Source organism: Sapajus apella, unplaced genomic scaffold (assembly GCF_009761245.1).
Source record: "Sapajus apella isolate SASKATOON/1434 unplaced genomic scaffold, GSC_monkey_1.0 scaffold16, whole genome shotgun sequence".
NCBI lineage: Eukaryota > Metazoa > Chordata > Mammalia > Primates > Cebidae > Sapajus > Sapajus apella.
In genome coordinates this window covers 27,202,612-27,221,038 of record NW_022436956.1, presented here as the reverse complement: position 1 = coordinate 27,221,038, position 18,427 = coordinate 27,202,612, and the positions used below count along the sequence as shown (strand labels likewise).

Genomic DNA, 18,427 nt, shown 5'->3' with positions numbered 1-18,427 from the left:
CAGAAAATGAAAGTTTCCTTCATTGAAGAAAGTAAAAAACTCATTGTGGTAATTCAGAATTGGAAAATGTTTATTCCTGCAAATGATCTGTGAGCTTGCTCTGCATTCCCTTGAATCCCAGCATAGTCCCCAAATAGACAGGCTTGCCTCACCCCACAGAGGATATAACTCTGAAAAACTGAATATGAAGAAACACTGAATATATCAAGTCATTCAAAATCCACAAGGGGGCCAGGCGCCGTGGCTCGTGCCTGTAATCCCAGCACTTTGGGAGGCTGAGGTGGGTGGATCACTTGAAGTCCGTTAAAGACCAGCCTGGCCAATGTGGTGAAACCCTGTCTCTACTAAAAATACAAAAATTAGCTGGGCATGGTGGCGCGTGCCTGTAGTCCAGGCAGAATTGTTGAACCTGGGAGGCAGAGGTTGCAGGGAACTGAGATGGCGCCATTGCACTCCAGCCTGGGTGACAGAGCAAGACTCTGTCTCCAAAAAAAAAAAAAATCCACAAGGGGAACTGGTTAATCAAAGAAACCATGTAGTTGATGGATTTCCAAGAATTCAAAGCCTTTTAATGATGTGAACACTTTCTCCCCATTTCTTTCTTACATTTTTACAAAAAATTTAGTTTTCTTAAAGTGGTATTTTGTTGGTTGTTATTATAGTGATGATACATATTAACACTCTGTATTGAAGTATCATAAAAATCACATGACATTATAAATTTTTGATAAGAAGGAGTAACATTATCCTCTTTTAACAATGAGAGTCTCCCAGGCATACTCTTCGGTGAGAAATTATTAATTTTGTATTTTCATTTTGACGATAATCTTTTCTTATTTAAAAACAAAGCTTTTTCTTTGTTGTGATAATATACAGTAAGACTTAGTTTCTTGAGCTGAAATTAAATCAGATCAATAAGAACATTCTAGGAGGTCATGTTTAGTTTTTAGAAAGGATGGCATCCACATATATATGGATGAGAAATCTTGGAGCGTATGATCTGGGACTGAAACTGTGGAATACATATCCAGTGTCAAGCTCTGAGAGCAGAGGGAGTTTGCTCTGGAACCTGGAATGAGTGATGGAGAAATGTTTTTAAAAAAAATAAACAAATAGGCCAGGCACAGTGGCTCACGTCTGTAATCCTAGCACTTTGGGAGGCCAAGGTGGGCAGATCGCTTGAGCTCAGGAGTTTGAGACTAGCCTGGGCAACATGGCGAAACCCCATCTCTCTATGAAACCCCGTCTCTACTAAAAATGCAAAACTTAGCTGGTTGTGGGGGCACATGCTTGTAATCCCAGCTACTAGAGAGGCTGAGGCACAAGAATCACTTAAACCCGGGAGGCAGATGTTGCAGTGAACTGGGACTGTGCCATTGCACTCTAGCCTGGGCAAGAGAACAAGACTGTGTCTCAAACAATTGTGGGAGGATTCCTAGATTTACTGCACTCCGGTTTAATGCTTGTGTAGTACTTAAACATAGATCTCATGACTTTTCAAGGGCTGACCCACCCATTTTCTGCCATATGCAGTCAGCCCTCAGGCCTCATCTGTACCGAAAGGGCTGTGGACAATGACTGCCTCAGTGGAAAAGAACTCGAGCCTCTAACATACGCCAGAGCCACCGTGAGCTGCCCCTGTTCCGGACCACCAAGCCCAGACTGGACAGCCCGCTTTCCCACCTGGCCTAGGCTGGCTCACTGCTGGATCTCTCCCCCGTCCTGCTTTCCCACTGGTGCCTCTGAGACCCCAGTGTGGGGTCCGCACCTCATCTCCCCAACACGAGCAGGTATGGAAACACACTCTTAGCTTGGTTTCTGCTCTATTTTGGTATTTCTACTTTTGAACTTTGTTTAGTGTTCCCTTCTAAAATCTAACCACTGGATCCAACCCAGGGGTGTAGAATATCCACTCTGAGTCTGCTATTTCCCCAAGTGTCCCCTCAGCAGGCAGCAGGCTCTGCCTTATCCTGGTGGGGCAGAGGTGCACCATCTTCTCCGGCTACAAGGCAGCAGAGTGGGTCTCCTGGAGGTTCTCCTCCAGCTTCAGCCCCAGGTTGTCGATCCCAATGCTGGTGACCGGAGGCACACTGCTTTCAGCTGGCTCGGCCGTGCGAGTCGGGGTGGAGCAGTACAGGATAAACCCCACCATGATGACAGTGAAGGAAAGGATGTAGAGTCCTGAAAACTAGGACAAGAGAACAGGTAGTGAATTGTGCCCCTCACATACACCTCTTTGCTGCTGGCTTTTGTCAACTGTGCTTTGAGGATTACCTTCTCATAATCATCCCATCCCATCCCTCCCCTCCCTTCCACCCCCCTTCCCCTCCCTCCTCTTTTCTTTTCCTTTCCTTTTTCCTTCCTCTTTCCCTTCCCTTTCTCTTCCCCATTCCCTTCCCGACAGGATCTCACTCTGTGGCCCAGGCTGGAATGCAGTGGTACAACCTTGGCTCACTGCAGCCTCCACCTCCCAGGCTCCAGCAATCCTCCCACCTCAGCCTCCAGGTCAGCTTAGACCACAGGCGCTCATCACCACACCTGGCTAATTTTTGTGTTTTTTGTAGAGACAGGGTTTCTCCATGTTGCCCAGGCTGGTCTTGAACACTTGAGCTCAAGCACTCTGCCTGCATCAGGCTCCCAAAGTTCAGCGGATTACAGGTGTGAGCCACCAGGCCTGGCCTCATGATCTTTTTCTGAAAGTTACCTAAGGAGACGGTAATGCACAAAACCCTCCCACATATGCAGGTGAATGCTGGGACTGCCAACAGCACCCGGCACACCAGCCACCTGGATCCTTGGATCTTCAGGAGAAATGGAACCTTTGCTTGTCTCTGTCATAATGCAGCTACACCCTACTCTGCATATAGTCCCACTTAGTGGAGAAAATGGTGGTCATCATGGATACCACAAGAGAGCCCCATTCAGACCCTAGACACAGTTTACAATATTGGTACGAAACAGAGGAACATAAGACTATGATGAAATGTGGAAGTACAGAAGTGGCATCTGCTCAACAGCCTCTCAATGTGTGCTATTCAATGAAATTCATTTGCTAAAATTTGATATATTATCTTGTCTCTGTAGGCAAGTATTACATAGTAAAATTTATGGTGGACTGAGCAGATTCAGAATTTTAGAGCGAGAAAGAGCCTAGATATCAGAAGAGTCCAAAGCCCAAAGGGGTGACTAGTGTAAGATCCAGTGAGGACAGTCATAGGGAACAGTCCTGCAAGAGGTTATCTCATACACTGTCTGCAGAAGCCCATTCTGACAGACATACCACAAGTATGGATGGAGTTTTTGGTAACCTTCCCCAACCTCCTTCCCTTCCCCTTCTTAAGACTGAAAACCACCACCCAGAGCAAAATGCAATGAGGACAGAAGACTAATTCATTGGGTGTATAAATATATATGGAAAAATGTCATACCCCAAAAGTCTAAATAAATTCTATTAAGAAATTTGTATATGTGCTCTTATTTAAGTTGGAAATCCATACAAAAGCTGAAGTATTAAGTGAGTATGTATTTTTAGCAACATGATAAGGCACAGAAAGAGAATGGCTAAAGACTGACCAAGCATGGTATATTAAAAATTAGAGAAACTATATAGTGTAATTAACGTGTAATCAAATACCCAGGGCCTTTTTTCTTTCAGTTGGAAAAAGCAAACTCAACTTGTAATTAATCCTGCAAACATGACTTTAAATTAGGAATGGAGTAGCTAACATCATACTGAACAGGGAAAATATAAAAGCCTTACTTCTAAGAACTGGAACAAAACAAGAATGCCCTCTTTCACCACTCCTATTCAACTTAGTGCTGGAAGTTCTAGCCAGAGCAATCAGGCAAGAAAAAGAAATAAGAGGCATCCAAATTAGAAAAGAAGTTAAATTATCCCTCTTTGTACATGACATAAGCTTATATCCAGAGAAACCTAAAGACACCACAAAATAGCTCTTAGATCTAATCAATAAATTAGGTAAAGTTGTAGGATACAAAATCAACATGTAAAAATCAGTAGCCTTTCTATACACTAATAATGAAGTAATGAGATAGAAATCAAGAAGGCAATCCCATTCACAACAGCTACACAAAATAAAATAACTAGGAATAAATTTAACCAAGGAGGTGAAAGACCTTTGTAAGGAAAGCTACAAAACCCTAATGAAATAAAGATGACACAAATGGAAAACCCATGCTCATGGATTAGAAGAATTAATCTCATTCAAAGGAGCATACTATACCCAAAGCAATTTATAAATTCAATGCAATCCCTATCAAAGTATCAATGTTATTTTTCACGTAAATAGAAAACACAATCCTAAAATTCATATGGAACCACAAAAGGGCCCAAATAGCCAAAGCAATCCTAGGCAACCAAAACAGCATGGTATTTGTATAAAATGAAACTGAACTCCTATCTCTCATCATATAAAAACAAATCCATTCATGATGGGATTAAAGACTTAAATGTAAGACCCAAAACCAAAAAGCTACTAGAAGAAAACACTTGAGGACATTGGTCTAGACAAAGATTTTATGGCTAACATCTCAAAAGCACAGGTAACAAAAACAAAAACAAATGAAACTATATTAAACTAAAAAGTTTCTGCACAGCAAAGAAAATAATCAACAGTGAAGATATAACCTCTTGAGAGAAAATATTTACAAACTATTCATCCAACAAAGGGCTAATATCCAGAGTATACAGGTAACTCAAGAGTGAAAAATAAATAATCATTTAAAAAAGTGGGCAAAGGACATGAATAGACATCTGTCAAAAGAAGACATAAATGGCCAAGAGGTATATGAAAAAATGTTCAACATCACTAATCATCAGGAAAATGCAAATTGAAGCCACAATGAGATAACATCTTACCCCAGTTAGAGTAGCCATTATCAAAAAGTTAAAAAATAACATGCTGTCAAGGATGTGTAGAAAAGGAACTCTTAGGCCAGGTGCGGTGGCTCATGCCTGTAATCTTGGCATTCTGAGAGGCAGAGGCAGGTGGATCACCTGAGGTCAAGAGTTCGAGACCAGCCTGGCCAACATGGTGAAATCTCGTCTATACTAAAAATATAAAAACTAGACCGGCATGGTGGTGGGCACTTGTAATCCCAGCTACACAGGAGGCGCGGGCAGGAGAATCACTTGAACCCAGAAGGCAGAGGCTGCAGTGAGCTGAGATTGTGCCACTGTACTCCAGCCTGGGCAACAGAGCAAAACTCTGTCTCAAAAAAAGAAAAAAAGAAAAAAAAGGGAACTCTTAAACACTGCTGGTGGAAATATAAATTAGTAGAGTACAGCCACTATGGAAAACAGTATGGAGATTCTCAACAAACCAAAAATAGAACTACCATAAAATCCAGCCATCCCGCTATTGGGTATTTATCCAAAGGAAAAGGGAGATTCCTGCACTCAGTTGTTTACTGCAGCACTATTCACAATAGCAAAGATACAGAATCAACATGAGTGGCCATCAGTGGACAAATGAATACAGAAAATATGGTATATAAACACAATGGAATACTATTGAGCCACCAAAAAAAAAAAATGAAATCCTATCATTTCCAGCAACATGGATGGAACTAGAGGTCATTATGTTAAATGAAATAAGCCAAGGCATGGAGAGACAAATAATGCATGTACACTCACATGTGGGAGCTTAAAATGTCCATTTTGTGGAGGTAGAGAATAGAATGACAGATACCAGAGTCTGAGGAGGATGTGTGGGCTGGGGGTGCGAGATAGAGGTTAGGTTTTGTTGTTGTTGTTTTGAGACAGGTTCTGGCTCTGTCACCCAGGCGGGAGTGCAGTAGCTCTATTTCGGCTCACTGCAACCTCTGTCTCACAGGCAGAGGATCCCAAGTGATCCTCCTACCTTGGCCTCCCAAGTAGCTGGGACTACAGGTGTGCACCATCATACGTGGCTGGTGTGTGTGTGTGTGTGTGTATTTTTTTTTTTTTGGTAAAGACAATGTTATGCATGTTGCCCAGGCTGGTCTAGAACTCCTAAGCTCAAGCAATCCTTGTGTCTTGGCCCCCTAAAGTGGTGGAATTACAGGCATAAGCCACCACACCCAGGCTAAGGAAGGTTGTTTAATGCATACAAACATATAGGTAGATAGAAGGAATAAGTTCTAATGTTTGACAGCAGAGTAGGTTGACTATAGTTAACAATATTGTATGTTTCAAAACTCCTAGAAGGGAGGACTGGAAATGTTCCTGATACATAGAAATGCTAAATACTTGAGGTGATGGACATCTCAAACACCCTGACTTGTACAGTCTATGCATGTAACAAAATGTCTCATATATCCCATAAGTATGCATATTTAATCAATAAAAAATTAAGAATGGGGTATGCTATTTTATTCACACCAATAAACAGTTTTAAATTAGCTTAGGTTTCGTATTATGCCCAATAAAATGTTCAAATAAGGAGAATGACAGATAAAAACAAGAAAACAGAATGGGCTAGGGAAGGAGGGAAAAGGAAGATAAAGATGAGAAGGAAGGAAGGAGTGGAAGGAAAGAGAGAGAGATGGGGAGAGAAGAAAAAGCAAGCAAGCTAGCTGGGCACAGTGGCAGGCATCTGCAGTCCCAGCTACTCAGGAGGCTAAGATGGGAGGATCGCTCAAGCCCAGGAGTTTGAGGCCAGCCTGGGCAATACAGTGAGACCCTGTTGCTAAAAAGAAAATTAAAAATTTCACTCCAGAGGAAGTTTGGAAAAGAAAAGAAAAAAAATTAAAAATTAAAAAAGCAAGATATACTCCCAAAGATAAATGAAAAAACTAATTTTATGAAATGAGTATTAAGTAGATTGCTGGTCACATCCAGCTGTGGGCTCCTCGGGTCACCAACAGCTTTAACGTGCTAATTTTTTACAGATGCTCAATTATTTCTCTACGTCAAACCTTAAGAATTCCTTAAGGAATGCAATAGCCACAGCCCTCCCCAACAGGAAAATGTTTCCTGGATTCAATGAGAATGCGAAACCAATAATAATGTCGAGCTGAGCAGTCAACTATAATTTCCTACCACTGATTTTCATTCTTGGATCTAATATATAGCACAGGGCCCAACGCATAGCTGGTGTTTAATAAATGTTTGTTGAAAAAAAAATTGATTCAGAGAACATCAGGGGAAGTTAGAGCTATTTGGAGTACTCTAAACTTTTAAAGGTGGTATTATTTATTACTTTTTTTTTTTTAGACAGAGTCTTGCTCTGTCACCCAGGCTGGAGTGCAGCAGTGCTCTCTCCGCTGACTGTGACCTCTGCCTACTGGGTTCAAGCGATTCCCTTGTCTCAGCCTCCTGAGTAGCTGAGATTACAGGCATATGCTACCATACCTGGCTAATTTTTGTACTTTTAGTAGAGACAGGGTTTCACCATGTTGGCCAGGCTAGTCTCAAACTCCTGACCTCAGGTGATCCACCCACCTCGACCTCCCAAAGTGCTGGGATTGCCACCACGTCCGGCCTGAAGTTGGTATTTTGAAAAGGTAGTCAAACTGTCCCATAAATATGTTCATTGTTACCTGTAAAAAAAACCTATATAACTTGTTCAAAACAGGTTATATTTTGTTTGGTAGCTTTTAAATGTTCAGAAGAAAAACTATCATGGCTCTCTTAAGAAGCCAGGTGATTAAATTGAGTCACTTTTATTAGCATGGAGAGACTAATAAAGAGATCGAGTGAGGTAAGTCTCCTGAATTAGAGGCCCTTACTTTTTTCTCTCGTAAAATTCTTTGTGTCTGGATCTATGCAGGAAGTTTCTTGTGGCTACTTTATTCAGCAAATATTTACTCAAGATCAATTTCAGAAGAGGCAGCGTGCTTAAGGTCTGACACATGCCATCAAGAGGACTCGGTAATAGCTGAAAAAATAAATAAAAGCAAAAAACAGGGGAAAAAAAAAAAGGTCTGACTGATAAGTGTAAAAAATTCTGAACCTCTTTTTCAACTGCCTGCTTCAAAAAATTACAGCTAAAGTTATTTTAGACAAAATTTTTTAAATTGGTAGTATATCAAGCTTGTGGATCTGTCTTTAAAAACCACTTCTTGGCCAGGCTCAGTGGCTCATGCCCTTGTGGTCTCAGCACTTTGGGAGGCCAAGGCAGGTGGATCGCTTGAGCTCAGGAGCTGGAGACCAGCCTGGCCAACGTGGTGAAACCCTGTCTCTACTAAAAATACAAAAACTAGCCAGGTTTGGTGGTGGGCACCTGTAATCCCAGCTACTCACAAGAATTGCTTGAACTCAGAATTCAGAGGTTGCAGTGGGCTGTGATCACACCACTGCATACCAGCTTGGGCGACAGAGCAAGACTCTGTCGCAAAAGAAAAGAAAAGAAAAAAACTATTTGTAAAGTGCTAGGTGTCTTCATTATCCTCTGAGTTTTTTCTACCTCTGTAATTTACTATTTAGATTTCAGAAGACCTGCTGTTTGCTCCATAAGTCTTGAAATGACCTTTGACCAAAAACAGTAAAAATCTGATCTAAGAATGAACTATTAGATGTGCATGGACAAAGAAACACAAAAGAACTGCAAAGGAATTTGTCAACTGCATGCTCTGATTCTGAGAATAGTAGTTTAAAGTTAAGTGGCCGAAAAAATGACATAAAAGGGGATTTTTCATTTTAAAGTTAAAAACAGTTGAAGCTATAGCCAGCCACCAACTAGCCTGGAACTGCTATATGGAAACACCAGCACCCCTAGTGGTAGCCAGATGAAATGCAGCACAGAAAAACGAGGCTGACTGTAGTCCGTAACAATTTGGCTCTCAGAAAAAAATCTGGGCTCATCAGGATGACTTCTCTGATACACTTTGACTTTTTCTTAATGATATTTCCAATAAGCTATAAATACTCCTTCAGTCTTAGTTCAGGAACACCTTAACCAGCAAGTCTGAAAAGATAACAGCTAGTTCCTTCGCATGTAACCTTGCAAAGCAAAAAAGTTTATACTCTTTAAGCAGAAATTTCTGAGAACCCACTGAGCTTAATGTATCAGTAATTCAGCTAAGTATTGTAAGCTCATGGCCAATATCTGGGAATAGCATAAATAAGGATTTGTCTGGATATAAAATTTTACAAGGACAAATATAGCTGATTGCCCATACTGAAACTAAAATTATCAGGTAACAGCCAACATCCTATCTGCTCAAATGACTGTCAGGAAAATAGGAATCCTTTACTGAAAGCATGCTGAGAAAAGACAGATATCTTTTCTCTTTTTCTTTTTTCTTTTCTTTTTACTTTTTTTTTTTTTTTTTTTATTTTTGGGAGACAGGGTCTCACTCTGCCAGCCAGGCTGGAGTGCAGTGGTGTGATCAGATCGTGGCTCACTGTGGCCTCGACCTCCCTGTGCCCAAGTGATCCTCCACTTCAGCCTCTCTCTGGAGTAGTTGGAACTACAGGTGCACACTACCATGTCTGGCTAATTTTTTTTTTTTTTTGGTATTTTGTTGGAGAGATGGGGTTTTGCCATGTTGTCCAGGCTGAAAAGAGAGATTTCTAAAGCAGGGGTTCTCAAAGTATAATCCAAAATCCTTGAGGGAACTCAAAACGCTGGGAGGAATCTATATAGTCAAGCTATTGTTACTTTTTTTTTTTTTTTTAAGACAGAGTTTAGCTCTTGTTACCCAGGTTGGAGTGCAATGGTGCAGTCTCGGCTCACTGCAACCTCCGCCTCCTGGGTTCAAGTGATTTTCCTGCCTCAGCCTCCCAAATAGCTGGGATTATAGGCATGCGCCACCATGCCCAGCTGATTTTTGTATTTTTAGTAGAGACGGTGTTTCACCATGTTGGCCATGACTGGTCTCGAACTCCTGACCTCAGGTGATCCACCTGTCTCAGTCTTCTAAAGTGCTGGGATTACAGGCGTAAGCCACCATGCCCAGCCCTCAAAACTATTATTACTATACTACTAAAACACTATTTTCCCTTTTCACTTTCATCTTCTTACAAGTGCACAATGAAATGTTCTACAGGCTACATGATGTGATATCACAAGGCAGAAGGAAGAAGCAGATCTGAGAATCCAGCTGTTTTCTAGTAAGCCACACAGTAAAGGGATTTTTAAAAAATATAAATCAATGACATTCTTCTCACCATTTTTTTATTTTGAAAATAGTTTTTCATAAAATTATGTTAATGTATGATTTATTTTCTTAATGAGTTAATTTTTTTAATTTCTCAGTTATCATTTATAATATGGTAAATAATAGGTATAAATGACTGAGGTTCCCAATTTTTAATCAAGGGGCTTAAGATTTTTAGAAGAATGGGCGAGGCGCGGTGGCTCATGCCTGTAATCCCAGCACTTTGGGAGGAGGAGGTGGGTGGATCACCTGAGGTCAGAAGTTTGAAACCAGACTGGCCAACGTGGTGAAATCCTCTATCTACTAAAAATCAAAAAATTAGCTGGGTGTGGTGACACATGCCTGTGTAATTCCAGCTACTTGGGAGGCTGAGGCAGGAGAATTGCTTAAACCTGGGAGACAGAAGTTGCAGTGAGCCGAGATCATGCCATTGCACTCCAGCCTGGGCAACAAGAGTGAAACTCTGTCTCAAAAAAAAAAAAAAAAAAAGAGAGCTGCTAAACTGCTGCCCTAGGAATTTTCAAATTAGCTGTGAGGTTGGAAAAAAAAAATCTATTTACTTGGTTCTCTATGATAATGAGACTTTAACATGATGCAATCATAGGCTTCAGATTTATCTTAATAATGAAATTAAGGTGGAAAGTGCAGTGGCAAGAAGCCTGGACTGATAGAAGACTGAAGAAGACTGACAAATGGCTGGGCGCAGTGACTCACGCCTATAATCCCAGCACTTTGGGAGGCTAAGGCAGGCGGATCACCTGAGGTCATAAGTTTGAGACCAGCCTGACCGACATGAAGAAACCATGCCTCTACTAAAAATACAAATTAGCTGGGCGTGGTGTCGCATGCCTGTGATCTTAGCTACTCAGGAGGCTGAGGCAGGAGAATCGCTTGAACCTGGGAGGCAGAGGTTGCGGTGAGCCATGATCTCGCCACTGTACTCCAGCCTGGGCAACAAGAGCAAAACTCTGTCTCAAAAAAATAAAATACAAATAAAATGAATGGCTCAATCAGTAATTATCAAGGGAAGGTGTATCAGACTCTGAGGATGCTATTTTTTCAAACTCTGTATTTGTTCTCTTGCTTCCCCTGAAGACACTGATATATTCCCTCCCAACCTACCTGCCTTGAGAATTAGTACATGTAATAGGACCCATTGCTGATGGCAGCAGGTTACACTTGTAAATGCCGTGATGATATGGATAGAAAAGGTCTGAAACACCACTGGACTGAATTACCTTTAAGATATAAAATTACCATTCAGGTATAATCTTAAGACTGAAATCATAAAAAAAAAAAAGAGGAAGAAGAAAAAAAGATACAAAATTACTATCAAAGATGGAACCATTCCAATCATACATGCATTATAAGCTGGCCACTTCTCTTCCCTTTCCATCAGGTACTCCAGACTTTTGTGTACCAGGGCAAAAAGAGTGAATGGAAAAGCACCTGGTGCTCAGGCTGAGCTACATTCTCCCTCAAGGTCAGCGGCAGCTCTGGGTCTGCTTGTTTATCACCTGGCAACATGCGTTAACAATTCCATAAGCTAGTGCCCTGGGCCATACCATCAAAGATGAAATCCATGTATTTCACCCTTTAGAAAAACCCTAGGAGGGCAATTTATGTGAACCACTTTTCTAATTCAGAAGCAGTAAGGGAGGCCTGCCCGGTGAAATTCTTGCCAAGAGAATAAGGAGGTTTTATTTTTTGATCTAGCGACTTGAAGAAACCTGCTACATTTTTTGGATTCAAGCAAGTGTTCTTTAAACATGATCTATTTGTTTACCTTGTAGCCAAACAGAAAGAGTCCAAAGAAAAGGCTGTAGAGGTCCGCTGTCAGGATGCCCAGGTTGACGGAAGTGGCACTAGTGACTTTAATCACCAATGGCATGAAGCTGTACAGGCAAAACATACACAGGGCAAATGCCATGAACAGCAGGGCTGCGAAAAACAAAAAGGAATATCTGATATTAGAGCAAGAAATCAGAAGACAAAGGAGTTTGAGGCTTCGCTGCCATATAAAACTCCCTAACCCTTTAACATATTATCTACAAAGCCCCCTGTTAACAGTCAGCATTGCAAATGAGACCATAAAGCTCTCTGGAAAAAACAATATTCACAGTAGCTTGTGATGTAGATAAAGGACCTCAAAAATCCAACAAGGTATTAGGTTAGCAAGGCCAGAAAATCCTGCTTATGGTGTGACTGAGTCCATAGCTCTTATACCCCTCCCTATGCATCCTCCCAGGACAGAGTGATGCCTGCGATAAACGGCCAATAAAGGCAGAATCAACAACTCGTGTCAAGAAAAAATCATTATTTTTTCTTTGCTTTTGTTTGGTTGGATATGATTTATATAATTGGATTCAGAATAAAGTATCTTTATTTTTATTTATTTATTTATTTTTTTTTTTGAGACAGAGTTTTGCTCTTGTTACCCAGGCTGGAGTGCAATGGCGCAATCTCAGCTCACAGCAACCTCCGCCTCCTGGGTTCAGGCAATTCTCCTGCCTCAGCCTCCTCAGTAGCTGGGATTACAGGCACGCGCCACCATGCCCAGCTAATTTTTTGTAATTTTAGTAGAGACGGGGTTTCACCATGTTGACCAGGATGGTCTCAATCTCTTGACCTCGTGATCCACCCGCCTCGGCCTCCCAAAGTGCTGGAATTATAGGCGTGAGCCACCGCGCCCGGCCTAAAGTATCTTTAAAGACATCAAAGACAGTTATTAGGTCTACTGTATTTTGTTCATCTCATTAAATTAAATGCTCCAAGGAAGCACAATATAATTATCCTATTTAGGACAGTGCTCACGGGATGGATGTTGACTACATTAGCAGTAGCTCTGCTTTGCAACCACTTCTTTAATCTCATCCCATACTCAACTCTCTCTCTCTCTCTCTCTCTCTCTCTGTGGCAATCTAAGCTATTTGATTGAATTAAATTATCAAGCATGGTAGACAATCTTCAGTGACACCTATGTACTATTTAACTTTTCCACACCCCAGCATTAAACCAGGTTCAAATCTTTTCTAACTGTCCCATCACCATTTTCTTTTCCTTTATTTATTTATGCAGATGCCTAGGAATATCAGATGACAGGAGCAATGGGAGGTGGGGGGGATTCCACACCATCAACAATTCAGATTAATGCTTCACAATTTATATCAAGCAAACAAACTTCATGAGAAGTTTGAGGACTCAAGATACAGATCTAATTTGAAAGCTGGTTTGGGCTGGGGACAGTGGCGCAGGCCGGTAATCCCAGCACTTTGGGAGGCTGAGGCGGGTCGATCATGAGGTCAGTAAATTGAGACCATCCTGGCCAACATGGTGAAACCCCATCTCTACTAAAAAAATACAAAAATTAGCTAGATGTGGGGGCTGGCACCTACAGTCCCAGCTACTCGGGAGGCTGAGGCAGGATAATTGCTTGAACCCAGGAGGTGGAGGTTGCAGTGAGCCAAGATCACACCACTGCACTCCAGTCAGGCGACAGAGTGAGACTCCAACTCAAAAAAAAAAAAAAAAAAAAAGCTGCTTTGACCAAAGGTCAATCTCCAGTCTTGTTCAGGATTCCTAGTAACCAAAGGCTATTTCTACAGGTAAAGATTAAGAATTAACTTTTATGGAAGTTTACCAATTTTCAGAGAAAACTCAATGTAAACAATTATAGCTGACATGTATTAAATCACTCTGGGATTTTACAAAGATGTCTAAATATTAAAATTATTAAAATACATTTTAATAAATATATTTTGTATTTTATATGCATTTTACAAATGCATATAAAAATGCACATATTCCTAGATGTTCATTTGTTAGATAAAGGAAAGAATGCTGACTAAAAGGAATTATGATTTCTTTACATACCAATTTTCCAGTCCCAGGGAATGCGGGCAACATCCTTATATTCCACAATCAATCTAAGATTAAAACAAGAGGTCACAGAGAGATCCACATACTAATTTTCACTGTTTTGTAAGCATTTTAGTTACTATACTTCAGCTAAAGTGAGGAATTATGTTGACTTTTGAATTTGTCTTAGAATATAAACATAATTATAATAAAAATGACAAAGAATAAAAACAAAGAAGCTCATAAAGATATGTTTGACTCCCTTAAAGGTACTCTGTAGTAATAGTCAATTATAGGAGGAAAAATATGATATGATGCTTTGTTTTTTAATAAGCATAGGAAGCTAATGTTTTCTGGAAAAAACTAAAACATAAAACTCCTTACTGGTAAATGCCTTTACCACATTGTTATCAGGAACCCATAAGCATCACACGTGTTTAGGAAAATAGGGAATAATTATTGTTTTAACAATCCTCTAATAGACAGTCAGTAAGTGAATAGGTAATGGCAACACCACAGTTACTCTTGCACCAACCTAATATTAATTTCAAATGTAAATATGGGCCAAATAAACAATGAATATTAGTAGTTATCATCTGTAATATATTTATTTTGTTTTTAGAAAAACTTTTAGAATCTTACAGCTGTATGCCACTGATAATTGTTCCAAACAGGCCCACCATTCCCAAAAACTCCTGTCTGCTCAGCTTCTTCACTATGTATTCTTCACAAACATTAGAAATGGCATAGAGGGAAGCCCCAAGAAGGACCAAGATGTCACCAATCAATACATCACTCCCTGCAGGAAGACAAGGCACAGAAGCAAAACACTGTCAACAGGTGAACCTCTACAGCATGCCTCCAGGCGGTCATGACTCGTGTTCATTTAAATGACTCTAAAGAAGAAGAAACTGGTTACTAGAAGGGGTGGGTGGGCGTGTGCATGTGCACGCGCGCTTAAGACAGTCTTGCTCTGTCACTTGTCTAGAGTGCAGTGGCACGATCTTGGCTCACTGCAACCTCCACCTCCCGGATTCAAGCGATTCTCATGCCTCAGCCTCCTGAGCAGCTGGGATTACAGGCATGTACCACCACACCCAGCTAATTTTTGTATTTTTAGTAGAGAAGGGGTTTTGTCATGTTGACCAGACTAGTGTAGAACTGCTGACCTCAAGTGATCTGCCCACCTTGGCATCCGAAAGTACTGGGATTACAGGTGTGAGCCACTTTCCCTGGACTAATTTTTGTATTTTTGGTAGAGATGGAGGTTTCACCATGTTGGCCAAGATGGTCTTGAACTCCTGACCTCAGGTGATCCACCCACCTCAGCCTTCCAAAATGCTGGGATTACAGGTGTGCATCACCCCACCTGGCCTGATTACTAGAAGTTTAAAACCTGTTACTTTTCTCACTTTCTGATACAATTCTGCTGTGATTTTTCATAATTTAACTCCTCAGAAGTCTAACAGGCTAGAAGATGATATATATCATAATGTAAGGCCTCAGAAAATGATTCTATAACGTGACAAATTAATGGAGTTCATTGAAGGGGTAGGTCAATTTGAAAAATGGGAAGCTGCTTTCATAGTAATTTTCTCTCTCAATCCAAAGGAGACACTTAACTCACTTGTAGATTGAATGAATTCATAGACCTTAATTAGATCTTATATTATCAACTGAATTCAAACCCAAGTATGGCATAGATGCTGTCACCTATATAGTGACTTAAAAAGAAATACTCCAGTGAACGAGTTTGTTTTTTGATAAACATTGCTGAGATGTTACTTAGGAAAAATAAAACAATTTAAATAATTTAAAAAAAGATTCCTCAATAGGATGAAGGAGATAAGAAGAAAACAAAAAAAAAAACAAGAATTGACAGGTTTTCCCATAACCCATCTAAATCTATGAGCTAAAAGATTATTGCAAGTATATAAAGAAACTTTGCTCTCAAGAGACAAACAAAACTTCTTAATGTGACAAAAAGGAAGAAAAACTGTGGGCTGGTAGGAACATACAGATTGTTTTGTGTGGGGGTAGTTACAAAATACCAGATAGAAGTAAATCTAAAAATACAATTTAAAATGTAGTTAACCAGAACATATTTTCTGCTTTTTACTATATCTTTGCAGAACAAAAGTGAAAACATGAACAAAATTCTGCTGTGATTAAAGCACAAACATGTGACACCGTCTTACCTGAACTGTCTTCCCTCCCTGCGAGTATGTCTGCTCCAACCATGGTTCCTACACCCAACAGACAGACAGCCACAGCGATGAAGTGGATCACTCTGTATCTCGCATTAAGAATAAACCAGGACAGAGCCATCAACACAGGAATCCCAAAGCAATCCAAAAGCTGCATGGAAAGAGAACAGTTTAAAACCTCTCTCATTAGCTAAAAGATGGGTAATTAAGAAATAATAGGACTCAGTATTCATTGAGCATTTATTATTGCCAGCCCTCTACTAAGAGCTTTACCTGCATTAACTCATTTTATCCTCACAACTCCATGAGAGTGAAATTACAATCTAATTTTATACATGAAAAAATGAAGGCACAGAGAGGTGAAATGAGTTGCCAAAATCACATAGTTAAAAATGGGATGACAGCTGGGCATGGTGGCTCATGCCTGTAAAATCTCAGTACTTTAAGAGGTTGTGGCAGGCAGATTGCCTGAGCCCAGGAGTTCGAGATCAGCCTGGGCAACATGGTGAAACTCTGTCTCTACTAAAATATATATATATACACACACACAAAATTGTTGGGTGTGGTGGTACACGCCTGTAGTCCCAGCTACTGGGGAGACTAAGGTGAGAGGATCACTTGAGCCCAGGAGGTCAAGGCTGCAGTGAGCTGTGATGGTGCCACTGCACTCCAGCCTTCGCAACACAGAGAGACCAGGTCTCAAATAAAATAATAAAATAGGCTGGGTGCGATGGCTCACGCCTGTAATCCCAGCACTTTGGGAGACTGGGAGTTCGAGACCAGCCTGACTAACATGGAGAAACCCCATCTCTATTAAAAAAAAAAAAAATTAAAGAAAAAATAAAAATAATAAAATACAATGGAAGAGTCAGTTGCTGAACACAAGACTGACAAAGGCCTGTGCACTTATCTCTATGCTCCCACCTGTGTATATCTTTATTTTATTTTTTGAGGGAGAGTCTCACTCTGTTGCCCAGGCTGGAATGCAGTGGTGCAATCTCAACTCACTGCAACCTCCACCTCCTGGGTTCAAGCAATTCTCCCTGTCTCAGCCTTCTGAGTAGCTGGGATTACAGGCACCTGCCACCATGCCCGGCTAATTTTTGTATTTTTTAGTAGAGATGGGATTTCATCATGTTGGCCAAGCTGGTCTTGAACACCTAAGGTGATCCACCCACCTCGGCCTCCCAAAGTGCTGGGATTATAGGTGTGAGCCACCATGCCCGGCCCTGTGTGTGTCTTTAAGTCCAGTAGACAAACATCTCTTCCTTCATGCAACCATTTACTCAGTCAACAAATATTTGTTAAACACCTTGCATGTGTGAGATGCCATGAAAGAAGCTAGGAATAGAGGTGAACAGGACAGAACAGGTGTGCCCTCAGGAGCACACAAAGCTATAAAGGACGTGGAATAAATAATCACACAACCAGATATTTCAGTGGAATTGGGCTAAGTGCTACAAAGAAGCACGGGTTACTATGAGAGTGCAAACAGACACCACATCCCTGCTAAAGAGTCCAACCCCACCTTGTGAGACACACTCGTGCTCACAGCAAATTCTCTTGCTCATCTTCATCACATGCTCCTCCATCACCTGTTGATCCTGGCACTGGAAAACACTGGCTATATCCCGATACTGCTCATCTAGAAGGCAGAGGGATTAAGCATGCCAAAATTATAGCAGGTCCAAAATTGTTGCAAGATAATAAAAAGTACATTCGCTCAATTCCTAAATTCACAGTGCGCATTCAAGGATATCCTTAATGTGCATTCAAGGATAAAATCTATTCAAGAAATTCTTGATGCATTCAAATGTTTTCAAGGAAGAAAGATATTCTTTATACTAATAATCCTCCTGAAACTGCTATTTGATTGCTCACCCTATTGTTGTTTCAAACCTTGTCCCTGATTCTCTCTATATCTGTTTAGTCTTGAAGAAGACAGGCCCCTAAATCTCCAGAGCCCATTCGATCCTGTCCACGGTTGTTTACTGATTGCCTCTCACTGCAGTAGCACCAATGCACCATGTGTAGGAATGGGCATCTTGCCTTGTTATGATTCCAGCTGCAGAACTCTAATCTCCTAAGTGCTTTATTGAGCCTGCCTGCATAACAAAACATTAAATGATGCAAATGATAATACCCTGTCCCCAAAGACAGCAGCAGAATCCAGCCATAATGGCTTAACAAAATCTCAACTACATTCCTTAAACAAAACAAGTAGAAAGACACTCTAAGAAATACCACAGAAGAGTCCC

General features: G+C 40.8%; 1 protein-coding gene and 1 long non-coding RNA gene across 4 annotated transcripts in view; one reads left to right on the top strand and one right to left on the bottom strand.

Annotated features, from left to right (window-relative positions):
• SLC35F2 (solute carrier family 35 member F2) overlaps positions 1-18,427 on the bottom strand; it is a 76,366-nt gene that overhangs the window by 11,637 nt on the left and 46,302 nt on the right. For 2 of the 3 annotated variants that reach the window (XR_004270960.1, XR_004270961.1), the window contains exons 4-8: positions 16,161-16,320; positions 14,605-14,761; positions 13,978-14,030; positions 11,891-12,045; positions 1,801-2,188 (exon numbers count right to left, since the gene is read on the bottom strand). Coding sequence is in view for 1 of the 3 variants with exons in the window: in XM_032285686.1 (XP_032141577.1) it covers positions 2,003-2,188; positions 11,891-12,045; positions 13,978-14,030; positions 14,605-14,761; positions 16,161-16,320 (711 nt within the window). In the remaining 2 variants the exon portion in view is untranslated. Of the gene's footprint in view, positions 1-1,373; positions 2,189-11,890; positions 12,046-13,977; positions 14,031-14,604; positions 14,762-16,160; positions 16,321-18,427 lie in introns of those variants that run through there. The other variant, XM_032285686.1, reaches the window with a different exon arrangement.
• On the top strand, positions 14,722-16,692 carry LOC116556360. The gene is made up of 2 exons (XR_004270962.1): positions 14,722-14,802; positions 16,095-16,692. It is a non-coding gene; the product is annotated as an uncharacterized LOC116556360 (long non-coding RNA).